The sequence below is a fragment of the Chiloscyllium punctatum genome, chromosome 3, assembly GCF_047496795.1.
Source record: "Chiloscyllium punctatum isolate Juve2018m chromosome 3, sChiPun1.3, whole genome shotgun sequence".
Classification (NCBI taxonomy): domain Eukaryota; kingdom Metazoa; phylum Chordata; class Chondrichthyes; order Orectolobiformes; family Hemiscylliidae; genus Chiloscyllium; species Chiloscyllium punctatum.
This window is the reverse complement of record NC_092741.1, coordinates 37,205,108-37,222,195: the sequence shown is the minus strand read 5'-3', so window position 1 is coordinate 37,222,195 and position 17,088 is coordinate 37,205,108. Positions and strand designations below refer to the sequence as shown.

General features: G+C 54.5%; 1 protein-coding gene across 1 annotated transcript in view; it reads right to left on the bottom strand.

The window, feature by feature from the left end:
* Positions 1-17,088, bottom strand: part of LOC140454583 (myelin and lymphocyte protein-like) — a 53,292-nt gene extending 36,204 nt beyond the window's left edge. Inside the window, exon 1 of the mRNA XM_072549446.1 lies at positions 16,956-17,088. Within this exon, the coding sequence (XP_072405547.1) occupies positions 16,956-17,039 (84 nt within the window). The 5' untranslated portion in view covers positions 17,040-17,088. The remainder of the gene's footprint in view (positions 1-16,955) is intronic.

Sequence of the window (17,088 nt, the reverse complement as noted above, 5' to 3'; positions counted from 1 at the left end):
CTGTCCTCTGGATTGGAGGAAAACTGCCCTGGGGAATGGAGCAATGCTGTCCTGGGGAATGGGGGAACACTATCCTGGGGAATAGAGGAACACTGCACTGGGGAATGAGGGAACACTGTCCTGGGGAATGGAGGAACACTGTCCTGGGGTATGGGGTATCACTGTCCTGGGGAATGGAGGAACGCTGCCCTGGGGAATAGGGGAACATTGCCCAGCGGATTTGAGGAACACTGTCCTGGGGAATGGGGAAACACTGCCCTGGTGAATGGAGGAACACTGTCCTGGGGAATGGAGGAACACTGTCCTGGGGATAGGGGGAACACTGCCCGGGGGAATGGGGGAACACTTTCCTGGGAAATGGAAGAGCATTGACCTGGGGAATGGAGGAACGCTGCTCTGGGGAATGGAGGAACACTGCCCTGGGGAATGGCGGAACACTGTCCTGGGAAATGGAGGAACACTGTCCTGGGGAATGGAGGAACACTGTCCTGGGGAATGGAGGAACATTGCCCTGGACAATGCAGGAACACTGCCCTGGGGAATGGAGGAACATTGTCCTGGGGAATGGGGGAACACTGTTCTGGGGAATGGAGGAAAACTGTCCTGGGGAATGGAGGAACAGTGTCCTGGCGAATGGAGGAACACTGCCCTGGGGAATGGGGGAAAACTGTCCTGGGGAATGGAGGAACAGTGTCCTGGCGAATGGAGGAACACTGTCCTGGGGAATGGGGGAACACTGTCCTGGGGAATGGAGGAACACTGTCCTGGTGAATGGGGGAACACTGTCCTGGGGAATGGGGGAAATCTGTCCTGGGGAATGGGGAAACACTGTCCTGGGGAATGGAGGAACACTGTCCTGGGTAATGAGAGAACACTGTCCTGGGGAATGGGGCACATTGCCCGGGGTAATGGGGGAACACTTTCCTGGGAAATGGAAGAGCATTTCCCTGGGGAATGGAGGAATACTGTCTTGGGGAATAGGGGAACACTGCCCTGGGGAATGAGGGAACACTGCCCTGGGGAATGGAGGAACACTGTCCGGAGGAATGGGGGATTACTGTCCTGGGGAATGGAGGAAAACTGCCCTGGGGAATGGGGGAACACTATCCTGGGGAATAGAGGAACACTGCACTGGGGAATGAGGGAACACTGCTCTGGGGAATGGAGGAAAACTGCCCTGGGGATAGGGGGAACACTGTCCTGAGGAATGGGGAATTACTGTCCTGGGGAATGGTGGAACGCTGTCCTGTGGAATGGAGGAAAACAGTCCTGGGGATTGTAAGAACATTGCCCTAGAGAATGGAGGAACGCTGTCCTGGCGAATGGAGGAACACTGCCCTGGGGAATGGGGGAAAACTGTCCTGGGGAATGGAGGAACAGTGTCCTGGCGAATGGAGGAACACTGTCCTGTGGAATGGGGGATCACTGTCCTGGGGAATGGAGGAACACTGTCCTGGGGAATGGGGGAACACTGTCCTGGGGAATGGGAGAAATCTGTCCTGGGGAATGGGGGAAATCTGTCCTGGGGAATGGGGAAACACTGTCCTGGGGAATGGAGGAACACTGTCCTGGGTAATGGGAGAACACTGTCCTGGGGAATGGGGCACATTGCCCGGGGGAATGGGGGAACACTTTCCTGGGAAATGGAAGAGCATTTCCCTGGGGAATGGAGGAACACTGTCCTGGGGATAGGGGGAACACTGCCCGGGGGAATGGGGGAACACTTTCCTGGGAAATGGAAGAGCATTGACCTGGGGAATGGAGGAACGCTGCTCTGGGGAATGGAGGAACACTGCCCTGGGGAATGGCGGAACACTGTCCTGGGAAATAGAGGAACACTGTCCTGGGGAATGGAGGAACACTGTCCTGGGGAATGGAGGAACATTGCCCTGGACAATGCAGGAACACTGCCCTGGGGAATGGAGGAACATTGTCCTGGGGAATGGGGGAACACTGTTCTGGGGAATGGAGGAAAACTGTCCTGGGGAATGGAGGAACAGTGTCCTGGCGAATGGAGGAACACTGCCCTGGGGAATGGGGGAAAACTGTCCTGGGGAATGGAGGAACAGTGTCCTGGCGAATGGAGGAACGCTGTCCTGGGAAATGAAGGAACACTGCCCTGGAGAATGCAGGAACACTGCCCTGGGGAATGGAGGAACACTCTCCTGGGGAATGCGGGAACACTGTCCTGAGGAATGGGGGATTACTGTCCTGGGGAATGGAGGAACGCTGTCCTCTGGATTGGAGGAAAACTGCCCTAGGGAATGGAGCAATGCTGTCCTGGGGAATGGGGGAACACTATCCTGGGGAATAGAGGAACACTGCACTGGGGAATGAGGGAACACTGTCCTGGGGAATGGAGGAACACTGTCCTGGGGTATGGGGTATCACTGTCCTGGGGAATGGAGGAACGCTGCCCTGGGGAATAGGGGAACACTGCCCAGCGGATTTGAGGAACACTGTCCTGGGGAATGGGGAAACACTGCCCTGGTGAATGGAGGAACACTGTCCTGGGGAATGGAGGAACACTGTCCTGGGGATAGGGGGAACACTGCCCGGGGGAATGGGGGAACACTTTCCTGGGAAATGGAAGAGCATTGACCTGGGGAATGGAGGAACGCTGCTCTGGGGAATGGAGGAACACTGCCCTGGGGAATGGCGGAACACTGTCCTGGGAAATGGAGGAACACTGTCCTGGGGAATGGAGGAAAACTGTCCTGGGGAATGGAGGAACAGTGTCCTGGCGAATGGAGGAACACTGCCCTGGGGAATGGGGGAAAACTGTCCTGGGGAATGGAGGAACAGTGTCCTGGCGAATGGAGGAACACTGTCCTGTGGAATGGGGGATCACTGTCCTGGGGAATGGAGGAACACTGTCCTGGGGAATGGGGGAACACTGTCCTGGGGAATGGGAGAAATCTGTCCTGGGGAATGGGGGAAATCTGTCCTGGGGAATGGGGAAACACTGTCCTGGGGAATGGAGGAACACTGTCCTGGGTAATGGGAGAACACTGTCCTGGGGAATGGGGCACATTGCCCGGGGGAATGGGGGAACACTTTCCTGGGAAATGGAAGAGCATTTCCCTGGGGAATGGAGGAACACTGTCCTGGGGAATGGAGGAACATTGCCCTGGACAATGCAGGAACACTGCCCTGGGGAATGGAGGAACATTGTCCTGGGGAATGGGGGAACACTGTTCTGGGGAATGGAGGAAAACTGTCCTGGGGAATGGAGGAACAGTGTCCTGGCGAATGGAGGAACACTGCCCTGGGGAATGGGGGAAAACTGTCCTGGGGAATGGAGGAACAGTGTCCTGGCGAATGGAGGAACACTGTCCTGGGGAATGGGGGAACACTGTCCTGGGGAATGGAGGAACACTGTCCTGGTGAATGGGGGAACACTGTCCTGGGGAATGGGGGAAATCTGTCCTGGGGAATGGGGAAACACTGTCCTGGGGAATGGAGGAACACTGTCCTGGGTAATGAGAGAACACTGTCCTGGGGAATGGGGCACATTGCCCGGGGTAATGGGGGAACACTTTCCTGGGAAATGGAAGAGCATTTCCCTGGGGAATGGAGGAATACTGTCTTGGGGAATAGGGGAACACTGCCCTGGGGAATGAGGGAACACTGCCCTGGGGAATGGAGGAACACTGTCCGGAGGAATGGGGGATTACTGTCCTGGGGAATGGAGGAAAACTGCCCTGGGGAATGGGGGAACACTATCCTGGGGAATAGAGGAACACTGCACTGGGGAATGAGGGAACACTGCTCTGGGGAATGGAGGAAAACTGCCCTGGGGATAGGGGGAACACTGTCCTGAGGAATGGGGAATTACTGTCCTGGGGAATGGTGGAACGCTGTCCTGTGGAATGGAGGAAAACAGTCCTGGGGATTGTAAGAACATTGCCCTAGAGAATGGAGGAACGCTGTCCTGGCGAATGGAGGAACACTGCCCTGGGGAATGGGGGAAAACTGTCCTGGGGAATGGAGGAACAGTGTCCTGGCGAATGGAGGAACACTGTCCTGTGGAATGGGGGATCACTGTCCTGGGGAATGGAGGAACACTGTCCTGGGGAATGGGGGAACACTGTCCTGGGGAATGGGAGAAATCTGTCCTGGGGAATGGGGGAAATCTGTCCTGGGGAATGGGGAAACACTGTCCTGGGGAATGGAGGAACACTGTCCTGGGTAATGGGAGAACACTGTCCTGGGGAATGGGGCACATTGCCCGGGGGAATGGGGGAACACTTTCCTGGGAAATGGAAGAGCATTTCCCTGGGGAATGGAGGAACACTGTCCTGGGGATAGGGGGAACACTGCCCGGGGGAATGGGGGAACACTTTCCTGGGAAATGGAAGAGCATTGACCTGGGGAATGGAGGAACGCTGCTCTGGGGAATGGAGGAACACTGCCCTGGGGAATGGCGGAACACTGTCCTGGGAAATAGAGGAACACTGTCCTGGGGAATGGAGGAACACTGTCCTGGGGAATGGAGGAACATTGCCCTGGACAATGCAGGAACACTGCTCTGGGGAATGGAGGAACATTGTCCTGGGGAATGGGGGAACACTGTTCTGGGGAATGGAGGAAAACTGTCCTGGGGAATGGAGGAACAGTGTCCTGGCGAATGGAGGAACACTGCCCTGGGGAATGGGGGAAAACTGTCCTGGGGAATGGAGGAACAGTGTCCTGGCGAATGGAGGAACGCTGTCCTGGGAAATGAAGGAACACTGCCCTGGAGAATGCAGGAACACTGCCCTGGGGAATGGAGGAACACTCTCCTGGGGAATGCGGGAACACTGTCCTGAGGAATGGGGGATTACTGTCCTGGGGAATGGAGGAACGCTGTCCTCTGGATTGGAGGAAAACTGCCCTAGGGAATGGAGCAATGCTGTCCTGGGGAATGGGGGAACACTATCCTGGGGAATAGAGGAACACTGCACTGGGGAATGAGGGAACACTGTCCTGGGGAATGGAGGAACACTGTCCTGGGGTATGGGGTATCACTGTCCTGGGGAATGGAGGAACGCTGCCCTGGGGAATAGGGGAACACTGCCCAGCGGATTTGAGGAACACTGTCCTGGGGAATGGGGAAACACTGCCCTGGTGAATGGAGGAACACTGTCCTGGGGAATGGAGGAACACTGTCCTGGGGATAGGGGGAACACTGCCCGGGGGAATGGGGGAACACTTTCCTGGGAAATGGAAGAGCATTGACCTGGGGAATGGAGGAACGCTGCTCTGGGGAATGGAGGAACACTGCCCTGGGGAATGGCGGAACACTGTCCTGGGAAATGGAGGAACACTGTCCTGGGGAATGGAGGAAAACTGTCCTGGGGAATGGAGGAACAGTGTCCTGGCGAATGGAGGAACACTGCCCTGGGGAATGGGGGAAAACTGTCCTGGGGAATGGAGGAACAGTGTCCTGGCGAATGGAGGAACACTGTCCTGTGGAATGGGGGATCACTGTCCTGGGGAATGGAGGAACACTGTCCTGGGGAATGGGGGAACACTGTCCTGGGGAATGGGAGAAATCTGTCCTGGGGAATGGGGGAAATCTGTCCTGGGGAATGGGGAAACACTGTCCTGGGGAATGGAGGAACACTGTCCTGGGTAATGGGAGAACACTGTCCTGGGGAATGGGGCACATTGCCCGGGGGAATGGGGGAACACTTTCCTGGGAAATGGAAGAGCATTTCCCTGGGGAATGGAGGAACACTGTCCTGGGGATAGGGGGAACACTGCCCGGGGGAATGGGGGAACACTTTCCTGGGAAATGGAAGAGCATTGACCTGGGGAATGGAGGAACGCTGCTCTGGGGAATGGAGGAACACTGCCCTGGGGAATGGCGGAACACTGTCCTGGGAAATAGAGGAACACTGTCCTGGGGAATGGAGGAACACTGTCCTGGGGAATGGAGGAACATTGCCCTGGAGAATGCAGGAACACTGCCCTGGGGAATGGAGGAACATTGTCCTGGGGAATGGGGGAACACTGTTCTGGGGAATGGAGGAAAACTGTCCTGGGGAATGGAGGAACAGTGTCCTGGCGAATGGAGGAACACTGCCCTGGGGAATGGGGGAAAACTGTCCTGGGGAATGGAGGAACAGTGTCCTGGCGAATGGAGGAACGCTGTCCTGGGAAATGAAGGAACACTGCCCTGGAGAATGCAGGAACACTGCCCTGGGGAATGGAGGAACACTCTCCTGGGGAATGCGGGAACACTGTCCTGAGGAATGGGGGATTACTGTCCTGGGGAATGGAGGAACGCTGTCCTCTGGATTGGAGGAAAACTGCCCTAGGGAATGGAGCAATGCTGTCCTGGGGAATGGGGGAACACTATCCTGGGGAATAGAGGAACACTGCACTGGGGAATGAGGGAACACTGTCCTGGGGAATGGAGGAACACTGTCCTGGGGTATGGGGTATCACTGTCCTGGGGAATGGAGGAACGCTGCCCTGGGGAATAGGGGAACACTGCCCAGCGGATTTGAGGAACACTGTCCTGGGGAATGGGGAAACACTGCCCTGGTGAATGGAGGAACACTGTCCTGGGGAATGGAGGAACACTGTCCTGGGGATAGGGGGAACACTGCCCGGGGGAATGGGGGAACACTTTCCTGGGAAATGGAAGAGCATTGACCTGGGGAATGGAGGAACGCTGCTCTGGGGAATGGAGGAACACTGCCCTGGGGAATGGCGGAACACTGTCCTGGGAAATGGAGGAACACTGCCCTGGGGAATGGGGGAACACTGCCCTGGGGAATGGAGGAACACTGTCCTGGGGAATGGGGGAACACTGTCCTGGGGAATGGGGGAACACTCTCCTCGGGAATAGAGGAACATTGCCCTGTGGAAGGGGGGAGCATTGCCCTGGGGAATGCGAGAACACTGTCCTAGGGAATGGAGGAACACATTCCTGGGGAATGGAGGAAAACTGTCCTGGGGATTGGAGGAACATTGCCCTGGGGAATGGAGGAACGCTGTCCTGGGGAATGGAGCAACGCTGTCCTGGGGAATGGAGGAAAACTGCCCTGGGGAATGGAGGAACACTCTCCTGGGGAATGGAGGAACACTGCCCAGCGGATTTGAGGAACACTGCCCTGAGGAATGCAGGAACACTGCCCTGGGGAATGGGGGAACACTGTCCTGAGGAATGCAGGAACACTGCCCTGGGGAATGGAGGAACACTGCCCTGAGGAATGGGGGATTACTGTCCTGAGGAATGGAGGAACGCTGTCCTGGGGAATGGAGGAACAGTGTCCTGGGGAATGGAGGAACACTGTCCTGGGGAGTGGGGGAACACTGTCCTGGGGAATGGAGGAACACTGTCCTGGGGAATGGAGGAACACTGTCCTAGGGAATGGAGGAACACTGTCCTGGGGAATGGGGGAACACTGATCTGGGGAATGGAGGAACATATTCCTGGGGAATGGAGGAACACTGTCCTTGGGAATGTAGAAGCACTGTCCTGGGGAATGGAGGTACACTGTCCTGGGGTATGGGGGAGCATTGTCCTGGGAAAGGGAGGAACACTGTCCTGGGGAATGGAGAAACCCTGTCCTGGGGAATGGGGGAACACTGCCCTGGGGAATGGAGGAACACATTCCTGGGTAATGGAGAAACTCTGTCCTAGGGAATGGAGGAACACTGCCCTGGGGAATGGAGGAACATATTCCTGGGGAATGGAGAAACTCTGTCCTAGGGAATGGGGGAACACTGCCCTGGGGAATGGGGGAACACTGTCCTGGGGAATGGCGGAACACTGTCCTCCGGAATGTAGAAGCACTGTCCTGGGGAATGGAGGTACACTGTCCTGGGGTATGGGGGAGCATTGTCCTGGGAAAGGGAGGAACACTGTCCTGGGGAATGGAGAAACCCTGTCCTGGGGAATGGGGGAACACTGCCCAGCGGAATGGGGGAACACTGTCGTGGGGAATGGAGGAACACTCCTCTGGGGAATGGAGAATCGCTGTCATGGGGAATGGGGAACCAGCGTCCTTGGGAAAGGAGGAATGCTGCCCTGGGAAATGGAGGAACACTGCCCTGGGGAATGGGGGAACACTGTCCTGGGGATTGGATGAACACTGTCCTTGGGAATGGGGGAAATCGGTCATGGGGAATGGAGGAACATTACCCTGGGGAATGGAAGAACACTGCGCTGGGTAATGTGGGAACACTCTCCTGGGGAATGGAGGAACATTGCCCTGTGGAAGGGGGGAGCATTGCCCTGGGGAATGCGAGAACACTGTCCTGGGGAATGGAGGAACACATTCCTGGAGAATGGAGGAACATGGTCCTGGGGAATGGAGGAACACTGCCCTGGGGAATGGAGGCATACTCTCCTGGGGAATGCGGGAACACTGTCCTGAGGAATGGGGGATTACTGTCCTGGGGAATGGAGGAATGCTGTCCTCTGGAATGGAGGAAAACTGCCCTGGGGAATGGAGCAATGCTGTCCTGGGGAATGGAGGAACACTATCCTGGGGAATAGAGGAACGCTGCACTGGGGAATGAGGGAACACTGCCCTGGGGAATGGAGGAACGCTGTCCTGGGGAATGGAGGAACACTGTCCTGGGGAATGGAGGAACGCTGCCCTGGGGAATGGAGGAAAACTGTCCTGGGGAAAGGGGGAACACTGTCCTGGGGAATGGGGGAACACTGTCCTGGGGAATGGAGGAATACTGTCCTGGGGAATGGAAGAACACTACCCTGGGGAATGGAGGAACACTGTCCTGGGGAATGGAGGAACACTGTCCTGGGGAATGGAGGAAAACTGTCCTGGGGAAAGGGGGAACACTGTCCTGGGGAATGGGGGAACACTGTCCTGGGGAATGGGGGAACACTGTCCTGGGGAATGGAAGAACACTACCCTGGGGAATGGAGGAACACTGTCCTGGGGAATGGAGGAACACTGTCCTGGGGAATGGAAGAACACTACCCTGGGGAATGGAGGAAACCTGTCCTGGGGAAAGGGGGAACACTGTCCTGGGGAATGGAGGAACATATTCCTGGGGAATGGAGGAACATTGCCCAGCGGAATTGAGGAACACTGTCGTGGGGAATAGAAGAACAATCCTATGGGGAATGGAGGAGCGCTGTCCTGGGGAAAGGAGGAATGCTGCCCTGGGAAATGGAGGAACACTGCCCTGGGGAATGGAGGAACATTGTCCTGGGGAATGGGGGAACACTGTTCTGGGGAATGGAGGAAAACTGTCCTGGGGAATGGAGGAACAGTGTCCTGGCGAATGGAGGAACACTGCCCTGGGGAATGGGGGAAAACTGTCCTGGGGAATGGAGGAACAGTGTCCTGGCGAATGGAGGAACGCTGTCCTGGGAAATGAAGGAACACTGCCCTGGAGAATGCAGGAACACTGCCCTGGGGAATGGAGGAACACTCTCCTGGGGAATGCGGGAACACTGTCCTGAGGAATGGGGGATTACTGTCCTGGGGAATGGAGGAACGCTGTCCTCTGGATTGGAGGAAAACTGCCCTAGGGAATGGAGCAATGCTGTCCTGGGGAATGGGGGAACACTATCCTGGGGAATAGAGGAACACTGCACTGGGGAATGAGGGAACACTGTCCTGGGGAATGGAGGAACACTGTCCTGGGGTATGGGGTATCACTGTCCTGGGGAATGGAGGAACGCTGCCCTGGGGAATAGGGGAACACTGCCCAGCGGATTTGAGGAACACTGTCCTGGGGAATGGGGAAACACTGCCCTGGTGAATGGAGGAACACTGTCCTGGGGAATGGAGGAACACTGTCCTGGGGATAGGGGGAACACTGCCCGGGGGAATGGGGGAACACTTTCCTGGGAAATGGAAGAGCATTGACCTGGGGAATGGAGGAACGCTGCTCTGGGGAATGGAGGAACACTGCCCTGGGGAATGGCGGAACACTGTCCTGGGAAATGGAGGAACACTGCCCTGGGGAATGGGGGAACACTGCCCTGGGGAATGGAGGAACACTGTCCTGGGGAATGGGGGAACACTGTCCTGGGGAATGGGGGAACACTCTCCTCGGGAATAGAGGAACATTGCCCTGTGGAAGGGGGGAGCATTGCCCTGGGGAATGCGAGAACACTGTCCTAGGGAATGGAGGAACACATTCCTGGGGAATGGAGGAAAACTGTCCTGGGGATTGGAGGAACATTGCCCTGGGGAATGGAGGAACGCTGTCCTGGGGAATGGAGCAACGCTGTCCTGGGGAATGGAGGAAAACTGCCCTGGGGAATGGAGGAACACTCTCCTGGGGAATGGAGGAACACTGCCCAGCGGATTTGAGGAACACTGCCCTGAGGAATGCAGGAACACTGCCCTGGGGAATGGGGGAACACTGTCCTGAGGAATGCAGGAACACTGCCCTGGGGAATGGAGGAACACTGCCCTGAGGAATGGGGGATTACTGTCCTGAGGAATGGAGGAACGCTGTCCTGGGGAATGGAGGAACAGTGTCCTGGGGAATGGAGGAACACTGTCCTGGGGAGTGGGGGAACACTGTCCTGGGGAATGGAGGAACACTGTCCTGGGGAATGGAGGAACACTGTCCTAGGGAATGGAGGAACACTGTCCTGGGGAATGGGGGAACACTGATCTGGGGAATGGAGGAACATATTCCTGGGGAATGGAGGAACACTGTCCTTGGGAATGTAGAAGCACTGTCCTGGGGAATGGAGGTACACTGTCCTGGGGTATGGGGGAGCATTGTCCTGGGAAAGGGAGGAACACTGTCCTGGGGAATGGAGAAACCCTGTCCTGGGGAATGGGGGAACACTGCCCTGGGGAATGGAGGAACACATTCCTGGGTAATGGAGAAACTCTGTCCTAGGGAATGGAGGAACACTGCCCTGGGGAATGGAGGAACATATTCCTGGGGAATGGAGAAACTCTGTCCTAGGGAATGGGGGAACACTGCCCTGGGGAATGGGGGAACACTGTCCTGGGGAATGGCGGAACACTGTCCTCCGGAATGTAGAAGCACTGTCCTGGGGAATGGAGGTACACTGTCCTGGGGTATGGGGGAGCATTGTCCTGGGAAAGGGAGGAACACTGTCCTGGGGAATGGAGAAACCCTGTCCTGGGGAATGGGGGAACACTGCCCAGCGGAATGGGGGAACACTGTCGTGGGGAATGGAGGAACACTCCTCTGGGGAATGGAGAATCGCTGTCATGGGGAATGGGGAACCAGCGTCCTTGGGAAAGGAGGAATGCTGCCCTGGGAAATGGAGGAACACTGCCCTGGGGAATGGGGGAACACTGTCCTGGGGATTGGATGAACACTGTCCTTGGGAATGGGGGAAATCGGTCATGGGGAATGGAGGAACATTACCCTGGGGAATGGAAGAACACTGCGCTGGGTAATGTGGGAACACTCTCCTGGGGAATGGAGGAACATTGCCCTGTGGAAGGGGGGAGCATTGCCCTGGGGAATGCGAGAACACTGTCCTGGGGAATGGAGGAACACATTCCTGGAGAATGGAGGAACATGGTCCTGGGGAATGGAGGAACACTGCCCTGGGGAATGGAGGCATACTCTCCTGGGGAATGCGGGAACACTGTCCTGAGGAATGGGGGAATTACTGTCCTGGGGAATGGAGGAATGCTGTCCTCTGGAATGGAGGAAAACTGCCCTGGGGAATGGAGCAATGCTGTCCTGGGGAATGGAGGAACACTATCCTGGGGAATAGAGGAACGCTGCACTGGGGAATGAGGGAACACTGCCCTGGGGAATGGAGGAACGCTGTCCTGGGGAATGGAGGAACACTGTCCTGGGGAATGGAGGAACGCTGCCCTGGGGAATGGAGGAAAACTGTCCTGGGGAAAGGGGGAACACTGTCCTGGGGAATGGGGGAACACTGTCCTGGGGAATGGAGGAATACTGTCCTGGGGAATGGAAGAACACTACCCTGGGGAATGGAGGAACACTGTCCTGGGGAATGGAGGAACACTGTCCTGGGGAATGGAGGAAAACTGTCCTGGGGAAAGGGGGAACACTGTCCTGGGGAATGGGGGAATACTGTCCTGGGGAATGGGGGAACACTGTCCTGGGGAATGGAAGAACACTACCCTGGGGAATGGAGGAACACTGTCCTGGGGAATGGAGGAACACTGTCCTGGGGAATGGAAGAACACTACCCTGGGGAATGGAGGAAACCTGTCCTGGGGAAAGGGGGAACACTGTCCTGGGGAATGGAGGAACATATTCCTGGGGAATGGAGGAACATTGCCCAGCGGAATTGAGGAACACTGTCGTGGGGAATAGAAGAACAATCCTATGGGGAATGGAGGAGCGCTGTCCTGGGGAAAGGAGGAATGCTGCCCTGGGAAATGGAGGAACACTGCCCTGGGGAATGTGGGAACACTGTCTTGGGGAATGGGGGAAATCGGTCATGGGGAATGGAGGAACATTGTCCTGGGGAAGGGGGGAGCATTGCCCTGGGGAATGTGGGAACACTGTCCTGGGGAATGGAGGAACACATTCCTGGGGAATGGAGGACCATGGTCCTGGGGAATGGAAGAACACTGCGCTGGGGAATGTGGGAACACTCTCCTGGGGAATGGAGGAACATTGCCCTGTGGAAGGGGGGAGCATTGCCCTGGGGAATGCGAGAACACTGTCCTGGGGAATGGAGGAACACTCTCCTGGGGAATGGAGGAACATGGTCCTGGGGAATGGAGGAACACTCACCTGGGGAATGCGGGAACACTGTCCTGAGGAATGGGGAATTACTGTCCTGGGGAATGGAGGAAGGCTGTCCTGGGGAATGGGGGAACACTATCCTGGGGAATAGAGGAACACTGCCCTGGGGAATAGAGGAACACTGCCCTGGGGAATAGAGGAACACTGCCCTGGGGAATGAGGGAACACTGTCCTGGGGAATGGGGGAACACTATCCTGGGGAATAAAGGAACACTTCCCTGGGGAATGGGGAGCACTGTCCTGGGGAATGGAGGAACACTATCCCCGAAGGTAGAGCTGCACTGTCTCGGTAATGGTTAACATGTGTTTACACGGCAGCAAGTGTGTGTGTTCTGCCTTGCGATGTTTGACCTGATGACTGTGCAGGGTCAAAAAGTGTGGTGCTGGAAAAGCACAACAGGTGATGCAGCATCTGAGGAGCGGGGGAATCGATGTTTCCTGCATTCCTGATATAGGTTTATGCCTAAACCATTGACTGTCTCATTTTGTGAAGCTGTCTGACCTGCTGTTCCAGCGCCACACCTTTCAATTCTGACTCTCCAGCATCTGCAGTCCTTACTTTCTCTCAGCAACTGCACAGGGTGCCTCACAGAGAGCTGTGGGCCCAGGTAATGCTCAAGGCTGTTCAAAGTTTACATCCAAGGGTCTGAAAGCTGGTTCTGTGTGTCAGCACATGAGGAGTTATATGTGGTAAGGTTATACTGCCAGAGGTGTGGGTCAATATTGCATTGTCTCATAGGGTGCCACAAAACGTAAGGGTGAATTCACCATGACAATGGACGGGTTCAGGGGCAGGAGAGGACTCGGAACTTTGTTAGTTAGCATCTCAGGAAAATTAGCGAGTCAACTTACACAAGCTTGGGATCAACAGAATCAGAGGAGGGATCAAGGGCTCTAGAGATAGCGGGAATCACAAGACGTTTTGAATAAAACAAAACCCAGAGAAGTTACAGGGTAAGGGGCAAATATATTGTTCCTCATAATCAAAGTGAAGTAAATCATTGTTTTGGAAGGAAACAACTTTCGACTGGTAATAAAGGAAACACCCAAAGTTGGTGGAAGCTTTTTTTGGGTGGGTTTAGTTCATCATTCCTGGCTCACTGAAGATGCAATCTGTTAACGATGAGTCCAATGTCTGGCAAAGAACTCCAGAACACATTGGACCATAAGACCGTAAGAAATAGGAGCAGGAGTAGACCGTTCGGCCCTTCAAGGCTGTTCCACCATTCAATAGGTCTGCGGCTAATCCAACTTAACTCACATCCACTTTCCTGCCTTTTTCCTGTGGCCTTTGATTCCCCAACTGATCTAAAGTCAATTTTAGCCTTAAATACACTCAAGGATTCTGTCTGACAGCTTTCTAGATTACTTACAGTGTGGAAACAGGCCCTTCGGCCCAACAAGACCACACCGACCCGCCAAAGCGCAACCCACCCAGACCCATTTCCCTACATTTAGCCCTTCACCTAACACTATGGGCAATTTCCCATGGCCAATTCACCTGACCTGCATATCTTTGGACTGTGGGAGGAAACTGGAGCACCCGGAGGAAACCCACGCAGACACTGGGAGAATGTGCAAACTCCACACAGACAGTCACCTGAGGAGGGAACTGAACCTGGGTCTCTGGTAATGTGAGGCAGCAGTGCTAACCCCTGTGCCACCGTATGATGAGGAATTCCAAAGACTCACAACCCTCTGAGACTATGCTCTCGGGTGCTAGACATTCCCATGAGGAGAAAGTGAGGAGTGCAAATGCTGGAGATCAGAGTCAGGAGTGTGTTGCTGGAAAAGGACAGCAGGTCAGGCAGCATCCGAGGAGCAAGAAAATCGATGCCTGAAACATCGACTCTTCTGTTCCTCTGATGCTGCCTGACCTCCTGTGTTTTTCCAGCACTATACTCTCGATTCCCATGAGGGGAAAAATCCTCTCAGCATTGCAACATTTAAAAGGCACCTGGATGGGTATATGAATAGAAAGAGTTTAGAGGGATAAGGGCTGGGTGCTGGCAGGTGGGATGTGATTAGTTTGGGATATCTGGTCAGCTTGGACAAGTTGGACCAAAGAGTCTGTTTCTGTGCTATACATCTCTATGACTGTATGACTTTTACCTGCTGGTCCAGTCCCTGCTTATTACATCTGCGATTGTTCTGATGCTTTTCATCAGTTTCAGAAGTTCCACTTAGCAGGTTCCAGCTGCCTCCTCTTTACCATGGACGTGCAATCCCTTTACATGTCCATCTCCCACCAGAATGGTCTCAGGGTTCTCTGCTTCTTCCTGGAGCAAAGGCCTGAATCATCCCCACCCATCACTACCCTCCTCTGCTTGGCCAAGCTCATCCTCACCCTCAACAGCTTGTCTTTTAACTACTCTCATTTTCTTCGGGTCAGATGGGTCGCAATGGGTTCTCACATGGGCCCCAGTTATGCCTGTTTCTTTGTGGGTTATGTAGAACATTCCTTGTTCCAGTCTTATTCTGGCCCCCACCCAGAACTCTTCCTCCAACATATCGATGATGTCATTGTTGCTGCCTCTCTCTCTCATCCGGAATTAGAAAGGTTTATCGATTTCGCTTCTAATTTCCACCCCGCCCTCCCTTTCACGTGGTCCATCTCTGACTCCTCCCTCCCCTTCCTCAATATCTCTGTTTCCATTTCTGGGGATAGATTGGCCATTCATATCCACTATAAACCCACTGACTCCCACAGTTCCTGGACAATACATCCTCACACCCTGCTTCCTGTAAAGACTCTATTCCATTCTCCCAGTTCTTCCGTCTCCATCACATTTGGTCTGATGAGGCCAACTTCAACAACGGAAATGTCCCACTTCTTCCTCAACCAAGGATTCCCCAACACCATTATTGACAGGGCCCTTAATGGGGTCCGTCCCATCTCCTGTACTCCACCCTCACCCCCTCTCTTCCTTCCCATGACAGTGATAGGGTCCCTCTTGTCCTTAACTACCATCCCACCAGCATCCACATCCAGAGGATCATTAGCCACTATTCCTGCCACCTCCAGCAGGAAGCCACCACCAGACATATATTTCCCTCCCTTCCCCTCCCTTGTTAGCCTTTCGCGGGGACCATTCCCTCCAGGACACCCTGATCCATTCCTCCCTCAGAGCCAACCCCTCCCCACAGCCCCAAGGCACTTCCCCCAGCAACAGCAGAAGCTGTAACACTTGCCCATTTCCCTCCTCCCTCCTCAGTATCCAAGGGCCCAAACATACCTTCCAGGTGAAGCAGCACTTTACCTGCACTTCTCACAATCTAATCTACTGCATTCGCTGCTCACAATGCTCGACATTGGGGAACCGAAGCATGGACTGGGAGACTGTTTCACAGAACACCTACGTTTCGTCTAAAAGAAAGACCCTGAGCTTCCAGTTGCCTGCCACTTTAACACACCACCCTGCTCCCTGGCCAACATCTCTGTCTCAGGGCTGCTGTAGTGCTCCAGTGAAGCTCAGTGCAAGCTGGAAGATCAACACTTTTCCTCTTGGGAACCCTGCAGCCCTCCAGACTCAATATCATGTTCAATAAGTTTAGGGCTTGAGTTGTCCCTTGTCCTCACCCGAACCCCCACACGCCAGGCCTTGTTATCACATAGCCCATTATTACACACCCACCCATTGTTAGTCACGAACAGTCCCATTAACAGATTTCACTCTCCCAGCCATATCGTTATCCACTCCTTTGTCTATCCAACTGCTCTGCTCTCTCTTTGGGCTCTATTCCCATTTATCATTATGTCCTTAACCTCTCTTGCCACCCTATCTTCTGCTTATAAACTGACATTTTCCGAGCTACCATTAGTTCTGAGGAAGGGTCACGGGTTCTGAAATGTTAACTCTGATTTCTCTCCACAGATGCTGCCAGACCTGCTGAGCTTTTCCAGCAATTTCTAATTTTGTCTCTGATTTACAATATCCACAGTTCTTTCGGTTTTATTTAGCTTTCTTCTTTTCATCTTTTCTCATATCTGTCTCTTCCGTCCCCTCCTGTCTGTTTACCCTTCCACACTGTGCCTAGATCTCCATGTTTTGGTTTCTCTTTACCCTTCTATATTTGTCCTCTCTCTTTGATAGACCTCTCTGCTTCAGCTGCCCCCAGGAACACATGTTCCCTGCGTACCCCGATCAGGATGTCACGATTTTGGCAAAGACGCATTGAGATTCAAAGCATAAGTATATAGAAATGCATGTTTGGTACCAACGTAACAAAATATATGCGTTACTCACGAATTCACCAATCATCATAGCCTCTGGGCATGATATAAACACCTTCAACCCAGATGGTATGGGATTCTCTGAAGAAGCTGGCATGGCGTTAGCTGCAGTGTACTAGAAGTTGCAAAGGAAGAGATTGCCCAGC